The 26,519-nt window shown below is 34.6% G+C and overlaps 1 protein-coding gene across 1 annotated transcript in view; it reads right to left on the bottom strand.

Annotated features, from left to right (window-relative positions):
• Positions 1–12,495: 12,495 nt before the first annotated feature.
• Positions 12,496–26,519, bottom strand: part of Ino80 (chromatin-remodeling ATPase INO80) — a 176,831-nt gene continuing 162,807 nt past the window's right edge. Inside the window, exons 23-25 of the mRNA XM_089640150.1 lie at positions 15,598–15,726; positions 14,233–14,453; positions 12,496–12,767 (exon numbers count right to left, since the gene is read on the bottom strand). Coding sequence (XP_089496276.1) covers positions 14,242–14,453; positions 15,598–15,726 — 341 coding nt within the window. The 3' untranslated portion in view covers positions 12,496–12,767; positions 14,233–14,241. The remainder of the gene's footprint in view (positions 12,768–14,232; positions 14,454–15,597; positions 15,727–26,519) is intronic.

Here is a 26,519-nt window from a genome sequence, read left to right as displayed (position 1 = left end):
GATTTTACCTTCCCACACACAAAACTGCAAATAAAGAATTTAATAAGAACTGTTCACGCAATATCATAAGCACAGGAGACGGTAATTATTTTTTAAACTAAAAACCACCCTTTGAAGTTATAATTTACTCCAGAGGCGAGCGTTATTCTTTCAGCAAGAATTACACCGAAAACAAACAATGTATACTTTATGGGTAGTACTTCATACACATAACGAAAGTTTTATAATATTTTAATACATTTTAGAAGATTGTAGAAGATACCCGACAAATAAATTAATATTATATTATTTTCCGTTACCAAACACAATGATCATTTGTACGTATATTTTTAATTAGCATTTATGTTATATCAAACGCTTTGCTTTACACACAAAACATTATCAATGAAAACTATTCAAACAGTATTGCTACAAAGCTGCTTTAAAAATCGCCACGTTTTTATTTTTAATATTTTAACAGGTACCTACGCACTAGGTTGATTCTTACGTATTTATCTTTATAACATCAATTATTTTTCGAGAAAAGATTTGTATGTAAATTGGTCAGAGATGCGACGCGGTCACTCGGCTCCCATATAACTGGCGTCCATACGAATATAACTGGCGTCGCGACGCTCTGGCCGAACTGGTGGTGCCGGACACGTCAGATATTATGAAAGTTGTAGGTTTTTATTTTGTAGTGACATTTTACACATTCCTCGTTGTGGCTGAACTCTTGCGGGATTGATGCATGCATTTAGTTGGATTACTTTGTTCGTTTGATTGGATGTCTGGATCAGGAAATTGCAAATTGATTTCCAGTAACAGCCAAAAATAATGCTTTCTACCAATAAAATAAATGGGATGAGTATCACCATCAATGAATAATCTCATAAAGGTGAGAATTTTGTGGCAATTTCTTCCAATCAATTTTGATGATAATCGCGTGTTTTGATATGAATTCATAGTTGTATCAAACACCGTCACGAGTAAATTAAAATTAAAATTAACCTTTTCGTATCACACAGAAGCAGATCTTATGGATTAGTCTATTTTTAAGTAAAATAAAATATTTATAAAATACATGTTTTTTTAAGGAAAAAGTTAAAGTATTATTAGTTTTGGATTCATCATATTGGGTTTGAAAAGAAAAATCGGCAAAGTATGTACATTGGTTTAAAAATATAATTGATATCACCTATATGCGTACGTTCATACATAAATTATATTTTATTTATTTATTAATTTTTAAAAAACATTACATATTACAGTGATCTTTGGCTGTCCAACTAGGAGATTAATATGTTTTAGGACAGTCAGAAATAGGCAGATTTATTAAATGCAATTCTTGTTTTGTCTAGTGTCTAGTGTATTGACTTTTACTTAATTATTGCACTTTATAAATAATTTGAAATAACAATTTCTAAAATAAATAATTCTGCTTTAGATGACCGTAGGCACATATTTGCTGTCTTTTAACTTTACTCCACATAGGTACCATTCTTTACATATAATTTATACTTTTCTATTAATTTCGTATTACTTCTTTTGTAAATTAGTTCATTAATAAATTGAAATACTCTCACTAAAGTGGTTCTCACTTCTATCGGTTTATCACTTGAGTGGGTTCATATAAGTTGGTCGAGTATGCTGAGCTCTGAGCCTGATCTTCAGCTCGTTATTGAGTGACCCGCTGCCCAAGCCGTGAGACGCGAAGTAATTTATCACCACCATACCACAGCCTATAGCTAGTTCAGCGGACTAAATCTGGAGGAAACATCACATCTGTGGACCAAGAAGCTATTTCCGGTCAAGCTCTGCAGCAGCATTCATCTTCAGAACCCCCATTCACTGATACAAATGGATGAAATAAAAACAGAATATATAAATAGCGTTACAATTAATTGAAAAGGATCACTTCTTTCAGAATGATTCTGTTAAAGATACTCCATAGAAATGAGATAGGTCTACGACTAAATAATCTAGAAGATCTTGATCATAAAAATGACATGTTCCTCTTCTGCTTCCATGAACCCACTCTTTGTTACCTACCTCTAATGTTATTATCCAATAAATGGTTCCCGGGGCAGCGGTACTCAAACCCGCCTCCCGAATTGTGATGTCATTCCTAGTGATGCCATTCCTATCGAAATTTCGATAGCTATATCGATTTTTGTATTTTTTAAAACTGCGCAATTTTTTTTAATTGTAGAAATGTTTCATATATTTGTACAGCGCCCTTGAGGTGATTTTGCACAAAAACGGCGCTATACAAATCATTCAAATATTACTATTATTATTAAAGTGCACAAAATTCGTGCATTCATTAAACTTCGCTCATACATTCTTCTTGGCATAGAGTGGCATGGAAAATACATTTTTACAAACTAGCACGAGTGAGGTATCGTGTACTATATTTTGTGAGATAAGACAGATTTTTAAGAAATAAACATGAATATATATTTTTTTGGGTGGACTGTGAAGAGCTTCATTCCCACTGCCAAAAAGAATATCTGAGCAAATTTGCAGGAATGAGTGCTATCACTTCTTTTGTACATTTTCGCGGTACTATTTTACCTAAATAATAATAATTACTCATAACTTTACCGCTGTCATTTGCAAGTAATAAAACATTTTTTGCTAGAAAAATTAATTGCGTTATTTCCGTGTTTCTTCGCGAAAACTGGTCCTATCTCACCGAATAATATAGATACAAATTGATGAAAAAATTGGTAAACTCAACCCACATCCTTCCCTCTCTCCTCCTCCCCCTACCCAAGGGGACTTTTCCAACACTTATTTTGGACGGATTCCAAGATATTGGCTGATGACCAAATTTTAATGAATGCACGAATTTTGTCATTTATCAAACCGTATTGCGCATTGAAACCCGCTGGCGAGCTTCCAAAGAACGAGCGGATTATGATTTCGTCAGCACCCGGGTCCTTTGACCCACTCTCGCGACCTACTATGTGTGGCGAGGCGAACGCCCCACAGTGGGCTGAAAATCGCCTTTCATAGACATAGAGACTTGAATTTTCAAGGGTATTTTTTTTGGCTGGAAATAGATTCTGCTGATCATTACTATGCTATAAAATGTCGTATGAAGCAATTGCGTGTACAAATGAAGGAGTTATAATTTTTTAAAGAAAAATTTGTATGTCGCTGTCATTAAAAATGAGGCTATCTCTGGAATCATAAGGTTGGCCGTTCTATCCTTACACACAGATAATACTACTATTTATTTGTATTTTTTTGACATACTTCATATTGTGGCGCAAGGTGCGATTTTTTTTTTTAAATCCTAAAGTGGAAAAAAAATCTTTTTTTGTTGATGATTCATTTTAATGCTTAAATGCTTTACATATGAGTATGCTTTATCTAGTTTACAATATTTTATTTACATTGCAAGCCAAAAAACTGTGCACAGTGGGCTGAAAATCGCCTTTCATAGACATAGAGACTTGAATTTTCAAGTGTATTTTTTTTTTGCTAGAAATGGATTCTGCTGATCATTAATTTTGTATGAAGCAATTGCGTGTACAAATGAAGGAGTCATCATTTTTTTAAGAAAAATTTGTATGGAACTGACATTAAAAATGAGGCTATCTCTGGAATCATAAGGTTGGCCGTTCTATCCTTGCACACAAATATACTACTATTTATTTGTATTTTTTTGACATACTTCGTATTGTGGCGAAACTTGTGATTTTTTTTTTAAAAATCCTCAAAGTTAAAAAAAAAAGCTTTTTTATGTTGAAGATTCATTTTAATGCTTAAATGCTTTACATATGAGTATGCTTTGTCTAGTTTACAATATTTTATTTACACTGTAAGCCTAAAAGCATTTAAGCATTCAAATGAATCATCAACATTAAAAAGGGTTTTTTTCAACTTTGAGGATTTTTAAAAAAAAAATCGCACCCTGCGCCACAATATGAAGTATGTCAAAAAAATACGAATAAATAGTAGTATTATCTGTGTGTAAGGATAGAACGGCCAACCTTACGATTCCAGAGATAGCCTCATTTTTAATGTCGGCGCCATACAATTTTTTCTTAAAAAAATTATAACTCCTTCATTTGTACACGCAATTGCTTCGTACGACATTTTATAGCATAGTAATTATCAGCAGAATCCATTTCTAGCAAAAAAAAAATACCCTTGAAAATTCAACTCTCTATGTCTATGAAAGGCGATTTTCAGCCCACTGTGCGCCCCTAGACTGTCAGCACCCGGTGTCGTGACCCGCTCTTGCGACCCGGGTGCCGGTATGACGTGGCGAGCGACCGTAGAAGATAAAATAAAAGATGCATGAGTATGATTTTTTTAGACCGGCATCACGTCTCTAATCACTTTCTTGCGACAAACAAAATTTGTTATTATTTGTAATTTGATGGTAGATTCCTGAAATTTAAAATAGGCTTGATTGTGGTTCCAATTTTCATTTACCGGAGACATACATAGAACATACGAGTAGAATCGCTTTTTCAAGCTAATTTCGGAACCAGTTCCCGATGATGGGAAGGTTGATCTGTAATAGGTTTGATAAAAAAATATAAATTCATATTATGAATGTTACAAATGGTACGGAAGATTTTAGGTCAAATTTGAAAAAAATCGGTAGCAACGGGGTAACTGTTCGGTCTTTTACAATAAAATGCGTTGAAGGGTAGACCCGATTCGAAAAAAAAACCTCGAAATTGGTTGATAAGTTTTCAGTGAATCGGTTGCTTGGTTAGGTGTATTTAATGATAAAGGTGGTGGAAAATAAACTTCAAAAATAAAACAGAATGAACTCTGTTATGTTAAGTTGATTAACTGCGCTGTTTATTGTTTCAACGAGCGGTGTGATGCGAAATTATTACGGCCTTTGATAAAAAAATGTTTAAGATAAGCAATATTACACACAAACATTCTTCAGATTGTTCCGGAGGATATAAAACACGTTGGTCATAATATAACCATCGTCATCCGGCCGAACTCAAAAGACTAAAGAAATTTAAATATTTCAAACAGTTACAGTAAATTACGTCATTGCAAAGTTTACCTAGACTGACTTGTGTCACGTGATCAAATCAGTGCCATCGAGAAACGACAGTTTGCAAATGGCGGCGATTGATGTGGATACTCGCTGTTGCAGTAGTACCAGAGAGAGGTCGTATTTGACGACGTTGTTCTAGTATCTTCCTTATTTTTCGTTTTCATACAAGACACGTGAGAAGGAATAGGATCGTCGATGACGTAGATACGACCTGTCTCTGTTACTACTTTACTGTTGATGATTTGTGTGTTGTTTTACCGCAAGCAGAGTGATTAGATTATTTTAAACAGTGAGGTTTACTTTGCGACAGCACTAATTTCGTAATTTGAAGGTCGCGCGCCCAGGCCTACACTCTATTCGATCTTGAAAGTTAACCATAATCACTGAACAGATAACCCTAGAATTGTGATCTTTACCAATTCGAAAGAAAACAGATGTCGGTAATTTTCATTCGACCTTTCGATTCCTGGGCTCATTCAGGCCAATGAAATTGATTCTGTTCAAGAAAGAATGTCGATTTTCGTGACGTTTGAAAAATTATTTCAGTAGAAGGATAGTAAAAATATTAATTTTCATTTGGCACATGGATACGCCCACGACACACTTCTATTGGTTTATACATTATTATGTTCAGTAATTATCGTTTGTACACACTTTATTTGCAATTGAATCAAAAGAGTCAACTTTTTCTATTCATTTACCTCTCGAATTATGCATACAAAACACAAACAACTTACATAAAACAAAAAAATGCTGTCCAAACTGCCCGGAGCCACTGGAGCTATGGAATTCTCAGAAATGAAGATTAAATTATTAAATCTCTTAAACCAAATGCAAGTGCTAGCTACGAAACAATAAAATGTAAAACAATACTTTAGTCTGTCCGAACCACTGACTTTTCCAATATCACAACTAATTAACCATTGTATTATTAGAGGGAACTTTTCCAGATTGCTATAAAGCAAGTAAATTTAAAATTGCGAAGGTAATACCAATTAACAAATTTGGATCTAAAACGGATACCTCAAATTACCGGCCCATCTCCATTTTAGAAATTTTATCAAAAAAAAATTATATATGTGAAACAATACGGTGTCGGCAAAAAATTTAATACTCTTTCGGCAACGAATGACCTGATAAATAAAATAAGAACCAGCATATAAAATGGAGATTATTCTATAGCAATCCTCGTTGACCTACCTAAAGCGTTCGATACCGCGAGTCATGAGATACTACCATAAAAAAATAGGTGTAACTGGTCCAGCTTACATCTCATTAAATCGTATCTACACAAGATAATGCAATATGTCAACTTGGATAGCAAAAACAGTCAACACAATAACATAAACTATGGAGTTCCTCAAGGATCCATATTAGGGCCATTCCATTTCCAAATGTACGAGTATATGTCAATTAAACCTAAATGGCGAAATTATCTTATACGCAGATGATACCTACTGCTACATTTTACTCCTGCAAAAACTTATTAGAAAAATCACAACTCGATCATAACAAACAACTTTTATAGCGCCCTTCGTGGCAGCAGGACGCGTCCTAACGCGTCCTTCAACCGCTTCGTGTTTTTTTAAGAATTTTCAAGGGAAATGAGGCAAAATCCCTTAAATTATCCTTTCCCTTATTTTGAAAATCAATCAAACAACATTTTAACTTAAATAAAAAATAAACTTAACAACCAGTAATTAGAACTTTAGAATATGTGATTTGAGTGCAGTGTTTTAAAAGTGAATATTCGGAAATTTTGCTAAAAATATTCGATATTTGAAACGAACGTCGATCGGTAAATGCACCCCAGATGTTTTCAACGGAATTCTCGGAAACTCTGAAGGCAAGTGTTTTGCTAAGCCCAGGGTAATTTATTTTCCCGACCGTCGCTTTTTATTGCGGGCAGAATGCACCACTTCAACAATCACCAGGAACAGGATTACATGGAGACGAATGATGGACTTGCCGAACGTCACAGCAGTGCTGCCAGGGTGTCTTATCTATGTGAGGTGTCAGCGCTTTATTAGCAACAGACACGCACCTGGACGGATGACGAACCTCGTGCTGTCACTGTTGGTGGATGCGGTGGACTCTCTCGCTGCAGCAGCTGGTCCAGTTTCTTCACCACCAAAGATTCTTGCTGCAGAGTCTCCATTTTCTATCTTTGTCGAACGTCACAGCGGTGCTGCCAAGGCCTGGTATCTGTGAGAGGATATTGTGTCAGCGCTTTGTTAGCAGCAGACACATACCTGGACGGATGACGAACCTCGTGCTGGCACTGTTGGTGGACGCGGCTTTCGCTGCAGCAGCTGGACCAGTTTCTTCAACACCTAGGATTCTTGCTGCAGAGTCTCCATCTTCTATATGTTCCTGTACTTCATTTTACTCAACTTAACTTCACTTTATTTTTGTAATATTTATATTTTTTTTAATACCTGCATCAATTGTAAAGCGCCCCTGAGATGATATCTCACAAAAGCGGCGCTATACAAATTGTCAAATAATTAAATAAACTGGCTAATTAAAAATATATTAACAATTAATATTTTAAAAACGAGCTCTCCGAAAAGAAAAACGCATTCTCACAAACCATTGCAAACAGAAGGAAAAACATACAAATTTCCGATGGTGAAAAATACTACGACTACATATCGATAAACACTTACCGTTAAAGCAGCACATACAAAAACTCAAAAAAAAAATCCTACTAATTGGGGTTTTTGGTAGAATAGCCCATCTTCTACCAACACAAGTAAAAAGGGGATTATACTTTGGTTTAATCCAGTCCCTACTAATTTATTTAATTTAAATATGGGGAAACACAAACATTACATATTTAAATAATACAGAATAAAGTTATAATTTTTTTTAAATAAAAACTTAGAAACCCAACCAAAAGAGTATACCAAAAAACCAAATTACTGAAAATCAGAAAAAATGTATGAATATTATATATGTCTATTAATCTACAAAATCCAAAATGGATTTATACACACGAACACAACATTTATAAAAACATCACAAGTACGTGAATACTACACAAGACAACATAATAAACTATACACACATCCAGCAAAAACTGAAAGTAGCAAAAGAAACATAAGCCACGAGGGCGTACACATATACAATCTCCTTGCCAATAGCCAGACATCAGTAAATAGAATGAAAGATCAGCGAGCAACATAAAAATGTACTTATGTAAGTTAGGTAGTAAACAATCTTGAGGTGATTTTGCACAAAAACGGCGCTATGCAAATCATCCAAATATTATGATTTATTATTAAGATCAGCGAGAAAAATTAAGTATTATTAAATTATTAAATATATATTAAAAATTAAAATTAAGTTAGGTAGTAAACAATTTTAAAATCAGCGAGCAAAATTAAAATGTACTTATGTAATTAGGTAGTAAACAATCTTAAGATCAGCGAGCAAAATTAAAATGTACTAATGTAAGTTAGGTAGTAAACAATCATATTTATTTTTAATGTGTACTTTTAAGTGAAGAAAGCGAAATGTGTATGTGTCGTTTGACTTAAAATAAAAAGAGAAACAAAATAATTTCAATCACACTAAACATGGCAAAAACATTTTTTTTCACATTAACCCCACACAGGAAGCCCTGAGGAAAATTATTTCCCCCCAAGGCCTGTGTCATATTTTGGGATGCGGTGTGGAGGGCTTTTTTAATGAAAGAAAGGAGAGGAAGTTCTGGGAAGGTTAAAGGTTTGAGGGTTGGTAGGAATCTAGGGATCAGTGGTTGATCCCTAGATCGGGGGATCAGTGGCGATGGGTAGAGAGAGATCAGTTGGAGAGGTCGAAGGGTCTTCCCAAACCAGCCTCTCCCGATCTGGCACCCCAAACGTAGCGAACCTCTTGGGGTGACCTATGAATGACCTGACCAGGCAGTGGTGTTGGTTGTCCAATAAATGGTTCCCGGGGCGGCGGTTGCAATCAATCTATGTTTCCATTGTGAATAATATCTCACAACTTGTATTATATATTTTCGATGACGTTTATGCCCTAATATTTGCAGATGATTTAAAATTATTCAAGGCAATAAGACATGTTAATGATTGCCATATATTGTCAAATAACCAACGTAAACTTTTTATATGTTGTCAAGAAAATAACTTGCAACTCAATATAAACAAATGTCAAATTATGAGTTTGGTGAGAAAATTATTTTATCGAATAAGGAATCCTATATTTTTTATTATTCTATTAGTTATATATCGTTAGTTTCTGTCTCGGAAACCAATGACTTGGGTATATGGTTTGATGTGAAACTCAATTTTATAAAGCATATAGAAATCATATCCAACAAAGCTTTCAAAATGTTGGGCTCTATTTTAAGATTATTTAATGGTTTTCACAAAATCTACACTATCTGCACATTGTATATGCCACTGGTAAATGAGTCATATCGAGTATAATTCCACAGTTTGGTCTCCAAATTATGAAGTTCATTCACACACCATTGAAAGAATCGAAAGTAAATTTTTAAAATATGTAAATTTTAGAAAAGGTATTCCTAGAAAATGCCTACATTACGGCTACCTTCTTTATTCATTAAATTTATTAAAATTATCCGAACGAAGAATTATAAACCTAACCTAACCTGTAATAACCTATAATAACCCAACCTTACCTAAAATCAAAAAGTTTTATTTAAAAAAATCGTAGTAAACCTTTAAATATTAAGAAACTAAATTCATATGATTTTTGGTATCAAAGTTGATTGCCTAATAATTAACGGGTGCGTGTACAGCGATCTCGAAAAATTGTCTATTATGCCGATTATGTCTTTCATGTTTCTACACTGCCACTACACAAACAACCGCGAATTATGCGCGATGTTCATTTCGGTGTTCTGTCAAAATGGTGTGTCGTATGAAAAATTTTCTCGTAAATTATTATTTACGTAAATAATATTAAATATCAATATATTTAAAAATCGTAAATGCAAAAAGTTCTTGTTTATTGTCATTAAGATGAATCAAATGATTGTTTTTTTTTTAAATGCGTATTAAAAACGGTAGTCGTAGGTAAATAATTACCTTTATTTGAATTGGCTGTCATCCCATACAACGAAAGCGAATTTTCATTTGACGTAATTAAAAATTAATATGCCAAAATTAAATTTCTCAAATTCAGCCAGATTTATGAAGGTAAATCAAAAGGTTTTACCAAATTCAGAAATTGGATGAGAATTTGTTCTTATTATTAATAGTTTATACAACAGATAAACAACCCTCTTTGGCTGGATAAGCAATGTTCCATGAACTATTTTATGTCAGTTTCTATCTTACTTTTCAATTAGTAAGTTTTTCACAAAGGTTGTTTACGAAATGTATAAAATTTTCATGGCGTTTATTAGTAAGGCTGTAAGCTGCAAGTCAGGCTCTATGCGGGTGCAATTGGAGCAATCCCCTCCGGGCGCCGAATAGTCAAGCAGCCAAGGCGCTGATAATACGTAATGCAGAACAGTCCAAAGGGAGCGTATAAACAGGAGAAAATACACGCGAGCCGATCCGCTAATTTTGGGAAAGGGACGAATCAACCGCAAACGGCGCAAATGTCACTAACATAACACATCGCCCTTGAGATTATTTTTTACAAAAACGGCGCTACACAAAAACACAAATCATCCGAATATAATTGATTACAGTGATCACCTACCAGGCGTCTACAGGTTCCGTCAGGGGGCGTCAAAATTTTATTCGCGCCCCGCGTCGTTTGGCTTAGGGCCGGCCGTGTGAGGCTGTTAGTATTTAACCACGAAATTCATATTATTTTATTATATTTAGGAGATTTGGTAAGGAGACAAATGAAAGATGTGGGTTGTGATGTCACAGCGTTTATTTGAGTATGAAAACTTGTAAAAATAGATGTGAAAAAGAGAATAAACCCAATTGTCGTATTACATTCCATATGTAAGCATTATTTTAAGCTTATTCACATCGTATAATATGGATCAGTTGTAGAAACATATACTATCACATCGAGATACATCTGGACGCAAAATACAAAGCCGTTTCCATAAGAATCAGGGATGTGCCTTCGCCTTTTGCGCTTTAGGTACCACGTGTTAGGTACGCGCTTGTTTCGTATGTACGGTACTGCTGGAACGAGAAGGAGTGCATATCACGTAATGAGCTAGGTTATACCGAGTGGCGATGTGTGATAGAAAATCATGTTTTTGTTTTTAATTGAAAAAGTGTCATCGGAAGGCAAAATGATATCCAATTTTTTACTCCAAATACTCTTAGGAATCGCTGGTAAAAACTGTGTGTATATAATTTCATTTGTTTTTTTAGTTGTTTTACTTTTCTTTCTTAAAGATTTCAATATTTTATTATTAATGGGAACATAGCGGTTGTGACAATCCTCCAACATTGGTCGAATGTAGCGATTCCCAAGTGTGCGCATCGTTGTTACTGGGAAGTAAATTATGAACACTTATAAAAGTGTCTTAACTAAATACGTAAACAAAATATTCGACTCTGAAAATAGAAGAAATTTTTTTTGCTGAATTTGGACTTCGCAAATTTGTTCATAACGTGGCGAGTAATTTGCGCTCCCATGTAAAAATGTCTATTCATTCAAAAGCAGATTTTACTTTTAAGAACTAAATGGTAATATTATAATGCGAGATGCCTATATACTGTCATATTGATTTATTGACGAATCACAGTCAGCTTTACCCCCTTCGTTCTTCAACAGTTGATTTTACCCTTCATCTTTAATTTCTAGTCTATATATTCATATTTCTGTGCTAATAACCTACAGGTATATATATTTTTATTATTAGATGTATAGGATATTTAGATTACCTTGGAAAAATCCGAAATTCGATGAGAAATTATTATTACCAACAATGTACATCATTCCAAGAACTATTTTATAGCTGTTAAATGAAAGTTTCTATGTTTCGATTACATTAGTAAATGTTTCACGTACACGGTGGTTTAACAATTGTATGTATATAATATTAGTATTTAAATACGAACTTTATTATATTGCACATCTTTATTATTAGATGTACGAGGGGGTACCCAAAAGAAACCGAACTGATGTTGCGGGGCTTAGTTTTTTTAGTACCGGGTTCTGCCGATAGAACCGTGTACCTTTCCCTAGGAATATTGCCAAGCACTGCGGTGGAGAAGTCGTCCTTTCAGCTGGTGTGAATTTTTTGGTGATTGTTGTTTCGTGTGTTTTTTGTTTTTGAGATGGCTGCATGATCATTTAGCACCAACTCGAATCTAAACTTTTATAGTCCATAAACAATGAGTAACAAAAACGCCGTTTGATGGGTGGGGAAGTGATTATTTATTAACAAGTGTTTGTTTTACCTTTAAAGTTTAAGCCTAGTCTAGGGTTCTAAAATAAACGAGTTGCTTTATTATGTAGGTCGACAATAGCTTTTTATACGTAAAATAACATAGATTAAAAAATTACACCAATGATCGAATCAATACGTGTTTATTTCACTAGACACAAATTTACATATCACAAATATTTACAAAAATTGAACATATTAAGTTGTACTTTAATTCGTAATAATAAGTTAATCGTCCTTGCTCACAGAATTATTTATTTATTTAATTAATTTATTGCAATACATTAACAACCATAATACTTCGGATCATAACCCTAGGACTTTTGAGAGGTTTCCTTTGGCCGTCATTGAAGGACGTCCAATATATTCGTCCTACGAAAGTGACGTGGAAGATTGATTCTGTGAAATAAACAAAGAATTATTACAAAGAATTGAGTTTTAAATGATTGATTGGTATAGGCCGGTCTTTTTTATTTAGTTAAAAAAAAAAATACATTTTTATAGCTAGTAAAACCCTTTAGATGAACAACTTATATGTATGACATTTAGGCACACTTTAACCGACGAAAATCTGCAAGGCTTTTAGCTTCCTTAACATTCGTCGGTAGTTCATTGAATATACGAGTATTGAATCCTTTAAAATAGAGTTTATTTTGGTTTAAAGACAAATTTTGTTTTTGGAAGTCTAAAATATCCACAGCTTCTTGTGGGTGTATTTCGAAATTAAAATTTACACTCTTAAACGTGTATTTCGGGAGCATCTTATTTTTTAGGTTAAATATTAATTTTAAGGTACTGTGAATTTCAGCTGTCTCACATACCTAGTTTTTTCTGCACATTAATTATCTTAGAATACCAATCAAATTTACTCGCATGCCTCTTTTTTGAATTATTAGCAATTTTTTATCTGTGTTTGATTGCACAAGTAAAGGACACAGGTCTGAGTCCGGTTTGTCGCAGTTTTGAACTATTCCGACCTTACGCGCCGCGTAATATTTACACCACTTTTATGATTAAGGTAGGCGAAACATTACGCTATATGCATCATGGTTTGATTTATTTCAGCTTATCGATCGCCATACACTACCAAATGGGAATGTATAGCGAGCGATATGCTGAAAAACGCCAAGCCGCGAGAATATAGCGCGCATAAGTGTGGTCTGTCACAGACAAAGGGGTAGTCTAAGTTTGGTAAACCATACCACATAGATAACACATATATTTTATTGAAAATTGTAGTTGGAATCTTAAGAGAGAGGTTATTTTTTGCAATAATTGATAATATTTTAAATCATATGGTTGACGTGTTCCGGCTAAGTGTAATATTCTGTTTGGGAATCATGGTACAAAGTTTCGATAATATCTCAAGACCTAAAAAGGTTCTGTACAAATACACACTCTATCGTGGGTTTTTAAAAGAACCTAATTGGAATTTTTTATTTAAAAATATTTGTTGTGGAAAAACTCTATTTGTTGTTGTAGTTAATTCTAATGATATTCAATTTTATTGGGAATAACTTATTGATGATTATAAACGTTATTGTAATATTTAATTATTGACTACTCTCAAAGGAAATATGAAATAGACAGACACAGAACATAAGAAGGTAACGGCCGCAACTGGGACTGATTGAATAATTCTTCTAAACCTACATTTTATAATTATTTATTTAATTAATTCTGAGATTTAGTAGTTTTTCAAAATATTTCTAAGTAAGATAATATTACAGTAAATATTGTTTAGTTGTATATATTATATAATGGAGGTAAAACAATAAGAATTCTGAATTCTGCCAAAAGGTAAAGTAGTAATATTTTCGCATAAATTAATAATATTGTTCAATAATAATTAAAATTAACTTACTTATTAGTATTAGGTCCCGTGACCCCCCCCGCCAGCCCCGCCCAGCGGAACCAGCAGCGGGCCCCGGTGGTGGCGGCGCGCCCGCCCACCGGCTCCGCGCCCCCCGCCCCCCGGGCCCACCCCCGCCCTGAGGCGCGGCCGCCCAGGCCCGCGCCGGGGCCTGGAAGAGGGGCCCGCGGGCTGGAGGGAGGACATTTGTTCAGAAGTCGAAGCCGATGGACCTAAACAGAAGGGATGGTCAGATCGTCAGATGGGATAATCTGATATAGTGAAAGATGGAAGGAGAAACGTTATACGACCACTGAACGATCAGGTTTCCACACAGGCGTTGTGAGTTCAATTTATAGGTTGGCTAAGTCGTCCACAGCGCTGCAGAAGATTTTGAAATATTTTATAATAGGAAATATGTTTTAAGCTTATACAGCTGACTTAATACTTACAGGAAGTTAATATTTTTTTCCAAACAGAGCCATGCAGTTTTCATCGTATTCATATGTGAATACAACCCGAAGGCAAAGTAGACATCGAGAGAGGGGAATAATAATTAAAGAAGAGGGTGTGTGTTTGTAACATATTATATAGTAAATGTTTTGTTGACCGTACTCAAAAAGTGTATCACATCCTTTTTACTAGCAGATTATTTATTATATTAAATGTATAAAAAAGAAAATAATGCTACATAATTTACAGAAAACATATAAATAATTTGAACCACCATAATAAAGCTTGGCTTGTGTGTATGGGGGATGTGTCATCTTTAACGTTATTTTTTTATTGAAATGCTCTTCTCTCTTGAAAAGTCTTCAGTTTATATTTTCAGTGAGTTTTTTTAACGTGAAATTTAAAATCTTTGATATTATTCTAGGTAGGTACTCTTTGAAGTTACGTGTTATGAGTTGGAAGCACGTCGTATTTGCACCTCGTTCCAGAAGAGAAATAATGTAAAAGGTGTTTAAATTATTCCGAGTGAAAACAAATCAATTTACAGTTCAAGATGGCGGACATTATTTGACATATGTCGTCGCTCATTCTTTTAGATAACTATATTTAATATATAGAAATGTTGCATATTTATTTGATTTTATATTTAAAACATTGATATGAACATGTTTTGTGAATTACGCGTGTATTAATGGTAATATTAATACAGATAGATATCTGCATAAAATCGCAAGTATGGAAATCACGAAACGGAAAGATTTTTCATATGAATCCCGATATAGGTAGTTCCAAATAGGGATCGGTATGAAGAATACAGTGTAAAACGTCATCTCCAAATCTTATAGTTATATGCACTGTTCACCGTCACTGACTCTTTATAGATGGGTAAATATTATTTAAATTTGGGTAATATAACAAACATACTGGCAGATACAGGAGGCTGCCGGCCGGGCCCCGCCCTCCTGGAGCCCCTCGGCCGCCCCCGGCGGGCTCCCCTGCCCGGGGGCCTGCGGGGCCTGATTCCAGAGGCGCCGTACGGTGATGGGAAGGACACTGAAACAACGCAACAACATTACTAAAATATAATTAACTCATTGAAGCTTTTCGCTTCATTGTAATATTAATTATTGAGAGCAATATCAAGAATTTTCAATGAAAAGAAGAAATAGAAGACACAGAGAATAAAAATAAAGTTTAGATTCCGACCGAGACACAACTATGAAACTTAAAAAAAACACGATAAAAGTGTTGTAGCTAAGTGCTAAAAAATAAACCATCTTGGTAAAATAAATAAAAGTTCATAATGCGGGCAGCTGCCATATTCATTATCTTTAATGGACCAATATTGCATAAACGATTTCCGTAACAGGAAAGATGTGTGACGAAAGGAAGGAAGTAGAACGAATCAGGAAAAAAATAACGCTTAAAAGATGGTGAATTTTTTTACAAAAGCTTCTAAAACACAAGTTTTTTATCGTAATCATTTGAGACACCGGGCTCTTTAAAAAATGCGGAATGCATGAAAATTCTGGTGCAAAACAGATGCAGACGTTTTAAATTGATTATTGCCACATAATACGGAAAGAAATATAATGGTCGTCATGAAATGCATATTATGCAAACTGATTTTTAAAATGCGTGTTTTCAGCAATACTGAAACAATTAGCGAGCGGATTTCTGCAGATAAATCTGTCCAAAGCACAGTTTAACGCGCTTGAATGGATTGTTCTGCAGTTTTTATTAGAGCTATAAATCACCAGCTTTCAAAATGCACACACTAGTCTAGGTTCCCGAAACAACAAACCCTACGTCATCGAGTACATAAATGAAACCAATTCGCAGTGAGGAAAGATATTTAGTAAGCCTCTGCAGGTAATCCTCTTGGAGGATTCGCGCAATCATGGAAAAGATGAACGATTTTTTTCGTAAAAATTAGGTCATAGGGTACATGGACGGGAATGGTTTCTTAAGATAGGGATCGATTAGTAGATGAAAAAAAAACAGGTCGGCCAACCTGCAGCCGGATTTAAAGTTGGATAAAAATTGGTAAATTTTACGTCATCGAGTACACGAATGAAGCCAACGTATAAGTGTAGTCTAGATCATGCCGACCAGCAGCTTGACAGTTATTGTGTACGAATTTATAAAGTTTTTAAAAATTATTTTCATTACCTTTATTATTAATATTATTACAACGTGGGTTTGATAACTTAGATCGAATATTTTTAGTGTTCCGAGGGTTCCGTTCGGACGGGCGATCCTAGGCGTGTATATACCTATAAATGGATATTATAATTTTAAAAATAAAATCGCACTTGAACACGAGTCTGTGATGTATTTTTACCAGATATTAATTAGCCAGTCTGAGGCATAGGAGTAGAGAGAGACGTACATTGACGACAACTATTATTTGGAATCGGTATTAATCACACTTTCGGTGAGTAACTTTTAGGTGGTAATATTTAAAATGTTGAAACCCTTTTGGTTCAAGAATGCAACCAATCCAATATTCGCAAACGCAGATTGACCGAAAGCATAATTTAATATTTTAAATAATATTTAATCTTTGGACCACACCGAGTATACTTGTGTGTATGGAGCGGTATGGAGTGAAGGGAGGGCAGAACATTAAATCATCTCGAGCGATGGATGACGCGAAAAAGCGTGGCGCGCCGTGATGGTATTATTTATGGCCCGGTTCTATTTTTATGCGTTTTAAAAGTGAAAAATATGCAGCAAACCAACCAACGGCCGCAGCGATAACCAGAACGCTGCATTCAGGATATTGAAAAAGGTTCTAAAAAACATGATTTACTGCGAATGGCTCATCGTGAAGGCAAGCCATCATTTTAATTATATTTCGATTTTAATGACAGGGATATTACTACGAATATTTGCGAAATAAAATTTTAGTTTCTTATTTACCACAAACACTTTTTTGCTAATGAACTAAAATAATAGTTTCGTCGTAAATAGGTATTTATATGTAAATAGGTATTTTACGTGTTGTTCTTGTATTGTTTTGTATTTATTTTGCTTATATAATGCACTTGCATAATGTTTATTGATTAGATGATCATTTGTGGAAAGTGTGTGGAAGGGTTTAGTTTTTCCTATGGGGAAGATTTAACCCGGACATAAAATCGGAAGTTAAATGAGGTCGTATTTCTTGGAGGAAATTTGTTCCAATGAACGTGGTTGTGGGTGAGTCGAGTGAAGTCGGAGGATTTTTACCATCTATATGAACTTATTTAGGTGGTTACCTAGACACGTTGAGGGTAGTTATCATCCCACATGAAACAAAATTAAAAAATTTTATTGTACTGCATACGACCGCTGATAAAGCGAAAATGTTTTCTTATCACGCCAACATAATAAAAAATATATAATGCCAACTATTTCACCATTAATAAAGATCTCCACAGGTGTTCCTCGGGGTTACTCGGGGAAATGGTGCCACAAAGAAAAACAGCCCTTTGTGTTGATGATTTATTTCATGTTCTCTTACACGTCACAAGTAACAACATGCCTTGTTTACATTTGCGTACTTATCTACAATAATTTACTGGAGTTTTATTTTTTACGAACGTTCACGAACACATAGGACGGACTGTTTAGATAGAGTTTAGAAAACAACAGATATTGGCGAAAAACTAACAACAAATTCTTCGTAGCTATTGCTAGCAGGCAAATTTTACAATATATCGCCCGCTCACATACTGACAGTCCGTTATTTTTACCAAAATGTATTTTATTAGAAAATAATGTATATTGTCCTCCACGCTATAAATTCACCTATTGAAATTCATTATTCCCTGGTTCTTCGTTGCGGACGTGTTTTAACCGCTCCGGTTTGTTTGATCCTTTCAGAAGGTTTCCCTTGCTAAGAGATCGCTGAAAATTGTTCAGCATCCGTGTTTTATATAGTGCTTACCTTCTTATTTCACGAAATGTGCGTAACTTCTACCGTTTAGCCGGAATTTGCAATTATTATAGCATTTTAAACCGATTAATTTTTAAAAGTGAAGCTAGAACGAAGATTTCTCAATGCAGTCGAAGATTTTATACCTGACTCAAGTGTCAAGTGGTGTTGGGATTTACGGGACCTTTTCAACCGAGGATGTCTGCATGGAGGACAGATAAGCCATATTTTGTTTAAAGTTTTTGTCTTTGTTTTTATTTTCTGTTTTTGTTTATGTATTTTGTTACAGATGACACTCATAAACTTCACTTTGACTTTGGTTCAAGATTTTGCTTATGATAGCCTGCGATAAGCGAGCCCTAAGGGTCTGAGACAGAGGTGTGAAATCGTCGGATCACGACAATAGAAAGAATGTATTGGAGCCCGGAAGGAGTCTGAAAGGGTCGAGAAGATGCACTAGGTGGCATGAAAGGCTGGGAGGTGACTGGAGAGACTAAGGTAAACTAGGATGAGGTGATTTTGCACAGCGGTGCTGCCAAGGTCTGTTATCTATGTGAGGATATTGTGTCGGCGCTCTTTATTGGCAGCAGACACATGTCAGCGCTATATTAGCGGCGGACACATGCCTAAACGGATGACGAGCCTCGTGCTGGCACAGTTGGTGGACGGGGTAGTCTCTCTCCCTGCAGCAGCTGGTACAGTTCCTTCGCTACCTAGGACTCTTGCAGCAGAGTCTCCATCTTCTGTCTTCGTCGAGCGTCACAGCGGTGCTGCCAAGGTTTGTTGTCTATGTGAGGATGTTGTGTCAGCGCTCTTTATTGGCAGCAGATACATGTCAGCGCTATATTGGCGGCAGACACATGCCTGAACGGATGACGAACCTCGTGCTGGCACAGTTGGTCTAAATAACAAATGTAGATCCTAGGAAATAAATTGTACAGCGCCCTTGAGGTGATTTTTCACAAAAACGGCGCTATACAAATTATCCAATTATTATTATTATTATTATTATTAACTATGGTGACACTGTGCGTGCTATTATTTATTAAAGGACGGGTTGTTTCGGAGAATTTGAACAATTCTTCAAATTTCATAGTTGATTTTCAGGTTCTGTGAAAGATTTTTTCAAGTTCTGTTTTTATTTCAGTTCTGTCAAGCAACTACCTTATGCTGAAATAATAACAGAACTTGAATAGGACTTTCACAGAACCCGGAAATCAAGTCAAGACAATTCACAACGAGAAAGAGTCGTTCTTGAACGTACCTATTAATGGCACCCGGACATCGATTTGAAATTTGCCACAAACACAATAAGTTGGAAAAAGTGATTTCTTACATTTAAAGTTACGCGGTTAAACTGGAATTTCTGGCACAGCCTATCACTAATAAAACGTATAGTCAGCAAATTTTAAGATACAAGCTGTTAGCTAACCTCCGACCTTCCGTCTGTAGAAATGTTTATCAGTGCCCAAGAGGGCGCTATTGCTTTGTGACGCCCACCCAATACAATAGAACAGACGATACGTTGTACCGTTCCCTCTTCAAGGAACGCAATTTTACCTACATACATTGTCTGGTTTTCTTTAGTTTTTTAAACTATTCAGCTAAATTGCTTACATATTATTTGCCAACAACAGCCGTGAGACAGATGGAAGATATATTAAACACGGTACATTAATATTATTGCGATTCTTCGTATGTGGGTGCAATTCCGGAGGCCGACGATAATCTGTACAAGACGACGTGGAGGAGACTGCTTACCAGTGCGATCAATTGTATTGCTTCATAAATTCCTTGTTAAGATGATCATCATAATAAATCTATGATCCATTCCTTTACCTCGCCAATTTTCTCCCATAGTACATATGTAGTCATCCCTAGACACTTATAGGTTAGGTTTATCAATAATTTAACATTTATTTAAACCAGCAGCAGTAATATAAGAGGGGCAATTTTGTTCAGGGGCATATGTTTTCCCACGGTATTCTTATTTAATGCAAGATTCTCGATTTCCTTGATTTCACTTGTCCCAAACTTTATACTCTTGTTTTTGTTGTTGTTGCTTTGCATACTTAGAGCCTTACTAATAAACGTGTTTTAAATTTTACACAACTGAAGAACAACCATTAATGTAAGGAAATGGTTGTTTATCCGTTGTGTACAATTTAAAACGTATTTATTAGTAAGTAAGTTATTGATTTATTGATATACATATACATATTGTTGTACACCATTATCGGACGGTTGGTATTTATTATTTCATTGTAATATTTAAAAAAAATTATAAAATTTGTCTGTTGTGTACATTATAAATAAAACAAAACAATAAAATCTGTTTTCCGAAATTTATACAGGCGTTACGAAATTTCCAGAGCATTTTCTGTCTAGAAATGTGCCTTATGTCTTGAAAAAGGTTACTATTTATGGCTTGAATTTTTTTTTACAAATAAGGTTTTTTTACAAACAGTAATTTAAAATTCTACCAACCAGTGAGAAAAAACAAGATAATATATATATTGTTGGTCACATATTTAACTGAATAAAAAAAACTACTCGAAAAGAAAATCAAAAAGAAGAGTATTGAAACTAGAAAGACAAATAACACGAACAAAATGTCGTTATTATAATTTAATGAACGCCGACCCTTTTAACGACCGAAATTAACGACAACTGTGATAATAGATATACTGCAAAGGTAGAGAGTTGTACAAAACGGTGGCGGACGCAGATTTTATTGCAATTTGCATTCATTGTATAATCCACCCCGCTGCTACTTCAGCATGAATTGTTGGTAAAAACTTTTTAAGTACAAATACATGTATGCTCGTATTAGTGTTGCAAAAACACTAATAACTTTGGACAGAAAAGCTATTTCAAAAACATATTTTACTATCTGCCTCCCCTCAATTGGCGGCGTACGGAACAAAAAGACTACATTTCATTTCATCTTTTGATATTGAAATGTGTATTGGACATAGTTGTCCGAAAAACTGAGACGCCAAAAGCTCCCGTCTTTATATCGGCTAATTATCAAGACAAGGAATCTACATATTATATAGAAACATTTATAATAAGTAAAGCTATCTCCTTCTAGATTTACATAATATATTTCTTGGGCATAATAAGAAGGTAAACAAAAGTTAAATGAGATAATTAAATTGGGTAAAACCTTAAAGCATAAAACACATTTCTTTATTTTTTTCTTCTACACAACCTTCTAAATTAATTTCATATCTACAAATTTGATAATGTTTCTAATCTATTTAATTAATGATGTTGTTTATTCTGTCGGCATCTCTTTGGTATAAAGTTGTCATTAATTTAGCTTAGGCTTAGCTATGTGACTATGCATACATATTACGAAAGTATGAATAATATTTCCATAGACAACAAACCACACACGGTTCAGCTGCCGCTAGCCGTTCAAACGGAACCCACTCCTTAACGATATTGTGTTTTTGTTTGCCATCTTATGAATGGTCCTATTATTTCCAACTCTTCAAATATTTGATGTGCTCAGACTTTGTCATGGACAACCTTCAGGGATCGTTTGGAGTTTGTAGCCTGATTCATTGTTTGGATTTACGGGCTAAACTGCTTAAAAACAAAGACAAGGTATTCATTTGTACCATTGAACTAACGAACACTACTTAGTGAAGCATATATACATATAACTTTAAAGTAAAACTAACTTAAAATTAAGTTCTTTTGATGGTATCCCTTAATGGAGGCTAGCTATTATTGGGTTCATTCTACGCATTACAAAACCATTCAATAAACTTTTTACACTTGAACTATGTGGCATACGTAAGATCTCATCTCGAATTTGCATCTGTCATTTGGAATCCCCAAATACCAAACTTATATTTACCGAATTGAAAATATTTAAAAAAAATGGAAATACCTGCCGTATCGCTTTGAAGAAAAAAAAATTACGTACTGTTTCTATTTAAGATCGTGAACTGTCTTATTGACTCACCAGCTATATTAGAAAAGATTGTATTTCGTTGCCCTGAATACAATACCAGATCGAAAACCTTATTTCACATACAACAATTCAAATCAAAATACGCCCAAAACTTTTTACTCGGACGTTTCAGAAAAACTTACAATTCCAAGAGATATTGATATTTTCCACTGTACTCTTAAAATGTTTAATATCAAATTTACCTTACAATGTACTTAAACCAAAACAATTTTTGTTTATTGTTCGTCTACCCTTTTCAATTTTTTTTTCTTTCACTTATAACTTTACACATCTATGTTGTTCCTAACCTGTAACCATACAAGAATTATAAATTTTTATTTTATTTATTTATTTTAAATACATAAACGGCTATACTGCCTTTTATAAATAAACATATAATAGAGTAAAAAAGTAAGAAAAATAATATCATTACATAATAGTAGTTTTAAACTTAAAAATAACATACAATTATTTTGTGTATCACAACCAAAAATAACAAAAAAGAATAATGAGAAATATCATCATTTTATTTCAACATGTCCATATTGCGTATATAAAGTTACATTATGGAAAAATAATTTTTGAGTGCATCTTTATATTGCGCTAATTTTAAGAAATAAATGTCCCCGATGTTAGCATGTTCATTTCAAAAAGTGTGTAATCGACTGATTGGTGAGTAATAATGGAACTTAACTGGTTTATTTTATACTCAACATCTTAAATGCAAAATTAATTCACATGTATAACTATATGTTTCCTAGATATACTCAAATAAAAATAAATTGCAGCTGAGGTTTCATTTTTACGTGGTAAATCAGAAGTTCTCGGAACCAGTGAAATTGTAGAATTCCCATTTGGGGAATATTATAAATTTTAAGAAAGTGCGTGAGACAAATTCCTGGTTTATCAGATTCTAAACATATGTATTTACAAGGAAGTTTTCGGGTCTCAACAAATAGAAAAAGATGCAAATTTATTATTATAACTTAATTTTTATTTAGTCTGAAAAATTTATTTTTTTACTTACTCGGGGTTACGAAACCGCGACCAGAAAAGTTGCAACGAACTTTGCAGGAGACGAAGAGAAAAGAGGTAGGTCAAATTAATATGCGTTTCGGATTACGGTACATAGCTAGCTAAAGAACTAAGCATTGAACAACGTATCGTTTCTGAATGGTGGTCTCTCACCTTGGCTGTAATGAGGTTATGAAATGTATGGTAAAAAAAACTTCGCTCGTCGGTTTTTGACCCGCAAACTCTAGAAGCCAAGGATCTGGCCGCTTTGCCACGAGTGTACCAATACAAACCCTTTAAGTTCCGCCGCTTGCACGTCCGATATTCCGTTCGAAACCGTCTTTATCGAATCCACCGCTACCACGATATATCCTCATTTATACAATTAACACCAATATCACTGCCTGAATAGCTTATTCCTCCGCGGCATTAGAAACCAGGACTGAACATGTCTACGCACTTTTGTTCCAAGGCGGATGCTGCGACGTTCGGCCATTGAAGGAAGATGTTTAATGCAGGTGAGAGGAAATTCAAAAGGTCTATTCCGAATAATTGTCGGAAGAAAAAAGCTTTGAGGATAGCCGCGACCAAAGGATTGGTAATACAGAGGTTATATCGCTTGATTGTGAACTCAGGGATCATATTGGGATGCCGCAATATGACATTATAATGGGCGAACCCCACATCTTACAGTGTTCGAAATACTTACGCATGAATTAGAAAATCTGTTTGCTACAGTAGTATAAGCTCTCGAACACACAGAAGGCCGTATGTATAGAAGAAGTAAGCTCGACAAAAGTCATACACGATATTCACAAATCGATTATTGGAACACGTTAAATTTACATTTATTATAATTAGTTACAACCCAGGAGGAACGGCGAGTCACCAAACTTGAAGTAATGAGATATTCCAATATATTCAATTCGGTGTTAGTGCTTCAATCGAAAACATCTATTTCTTTGTGCAGTGCTGTGGATTAAAATTTTGTTTTGGATATTGTTACAAAGGGTACCTACCATTTAAGGATAACTTTGCTACTAAAATAGACATTTACTATGTTAACCCCAGATTAATTATACGTTCAAAAGAAAGAATACCGTATTGTTAACTATAATTCATATACCGCGACTTGCACTCCAGTACAACTTTTTTCATTTTTCAGACACGAGTTTTCAGGTTTCATTTTGAATTAAGTATTTGTAATGTTCTTATTCCCCCTGTTTTATGTGTTAAGTATGTTCTACAAAATAATGTGCAAATGTTAACTGTGGACATCTATTACTGGTATTCGTAAGTATAATTTATTTGTGAGTGCAATAATAAAAAAGTAATATTGAATATCGTTACAAATGAAGTAAAGTAGTGCGTACGCATGTAAATATATAACTTTTTATTTGCGAAAACTTTTAAAATTGTGAATTAATAAAATTTAAAAAATAATGTTTTTTTTAACAAATTTGTCTATTTATACAGTAAAATCATCTTGATGATTAAGTACGGCTTGGAATCATTCCAATTATATAATTATAATAATTTCCCATTCAAAATGCAGTCAGAAAACGTATTCTACAAAAACTGAAAATTCAATGCCTTCAAAAATCCTAAATAACGTAAAAGCTTTTTAATTATGACACTTCGTAAATGAACATTTATGGTAAGCTGGCATTTTTATATGAAACGAAAAAGTGAAGTAATGATAACTTTTATAATACCTTCGTCTAATTAAATAAGTTTTACACGATAAAAAAAGCAAAATTGCACTATGTCGATTTGTAGGACTAAAATCTGAGTCTGAAGTCTTTTATTGAACAGTACTTTATTTTGAAATACGTCCAAAAACAGCGAACTTATCTGGAATCGAATGTAATGCTAAAATATTTCTCGGGCAATCCGAATTATGACAATTTGCTTAAGAGAAATACATTGCAAAATATAAAGGCTCTAGGGGTCAAACCATAATTTGGCTGACGTAATTAAAATGGCTTTAGTGTCAACCAGTAATAGATTTTGCTCTTGAAACGACAATCTAGCGCCGAATGTGGAACAAATGTTGTTTACTGGCCAAGCATTAAACGCGTATACAATTATTCGTGTTTGGGCACGTTGAACACGTGACACCAATGCCGAGTGCCGAGCTGGTGGTGGCGGGGTGCCCTCCCAAGGCCTGTGGACCCGCCGGGGCAGGCAGATAGAGCACTGGTATCCACATTCCTCAGACCCCCGGGAGCGATGAGGTCACCTCGAACGAGGTCAGACGGTTCAAGGTTACAATTAATGAGATAAATGTTCGCGTAAGCATAGAAGTTCAACAAGGTCTTTTCGAAGTTTCTTTTCTCAATAATCGCTCTATACATCTGACAATCTGACGATTGACGGAAAACAAATATGCAGGACAATCTTAACTTCGTGTAGCTTTTGTGGACACAAAAAATTATGAATTTAAAAAATGATTCGTGCGTTTGTTGTAGCTTTTGGTATACGTGATCTCCAATTTTGTGTAGGGATGTTGTCAGGCCGAAGGAAGTTGGGATGGGAGGGATATGAGAGAGTGGAAGATTGTCAGTACTTGGCCATTAAATCTAGTCATTAAATTCGCAATTTTAACAATTTCCATAAAATCTAGCTGACACGGAATAAAGCTTATTATCATTCTATTAATTAGATCACCAAAATCCCCAAGGACCAATGTCTAAATAGAGTCAATGACTGAATCAAACAATCATCTGTGCCGATGTCACGTGTCGGCGCCGGGCGGGGGGTCCCGCGAATCACACCCGTATCCATTTGATAGTCACATACAATAACAACTCATCCCGGGATTACAATTTTTCAATACAAATATGAGTATTAAAATAACATTGCTTTTTATTATTTACTATAAATTCTTCAACTTTAGTCATTATTAAAAAGGGATAAAATTATCCAAGACACCCCTTCTGT

Source organism: Hesperophylax consimilis, chromosome 15 (assembly GCF_061612785.1).
Source record: "Hesperophylax consimilis isolate HC1 chromosome 15, BYU_Hcon_1.0, whole genome shotgun sequence".
Lineage (NCBI taxonomy): Eukaryota > Metazoa > Arthropoda > Insecta > Trichoptera > Limnephilidae > Hesperophylax > Hesperophylax consimilis.
The sequence above is the reverse complement of the archived record's forward strand: the minus strand, read 5'-3'. Positions and strand labels throughout refer to the sequence as shown.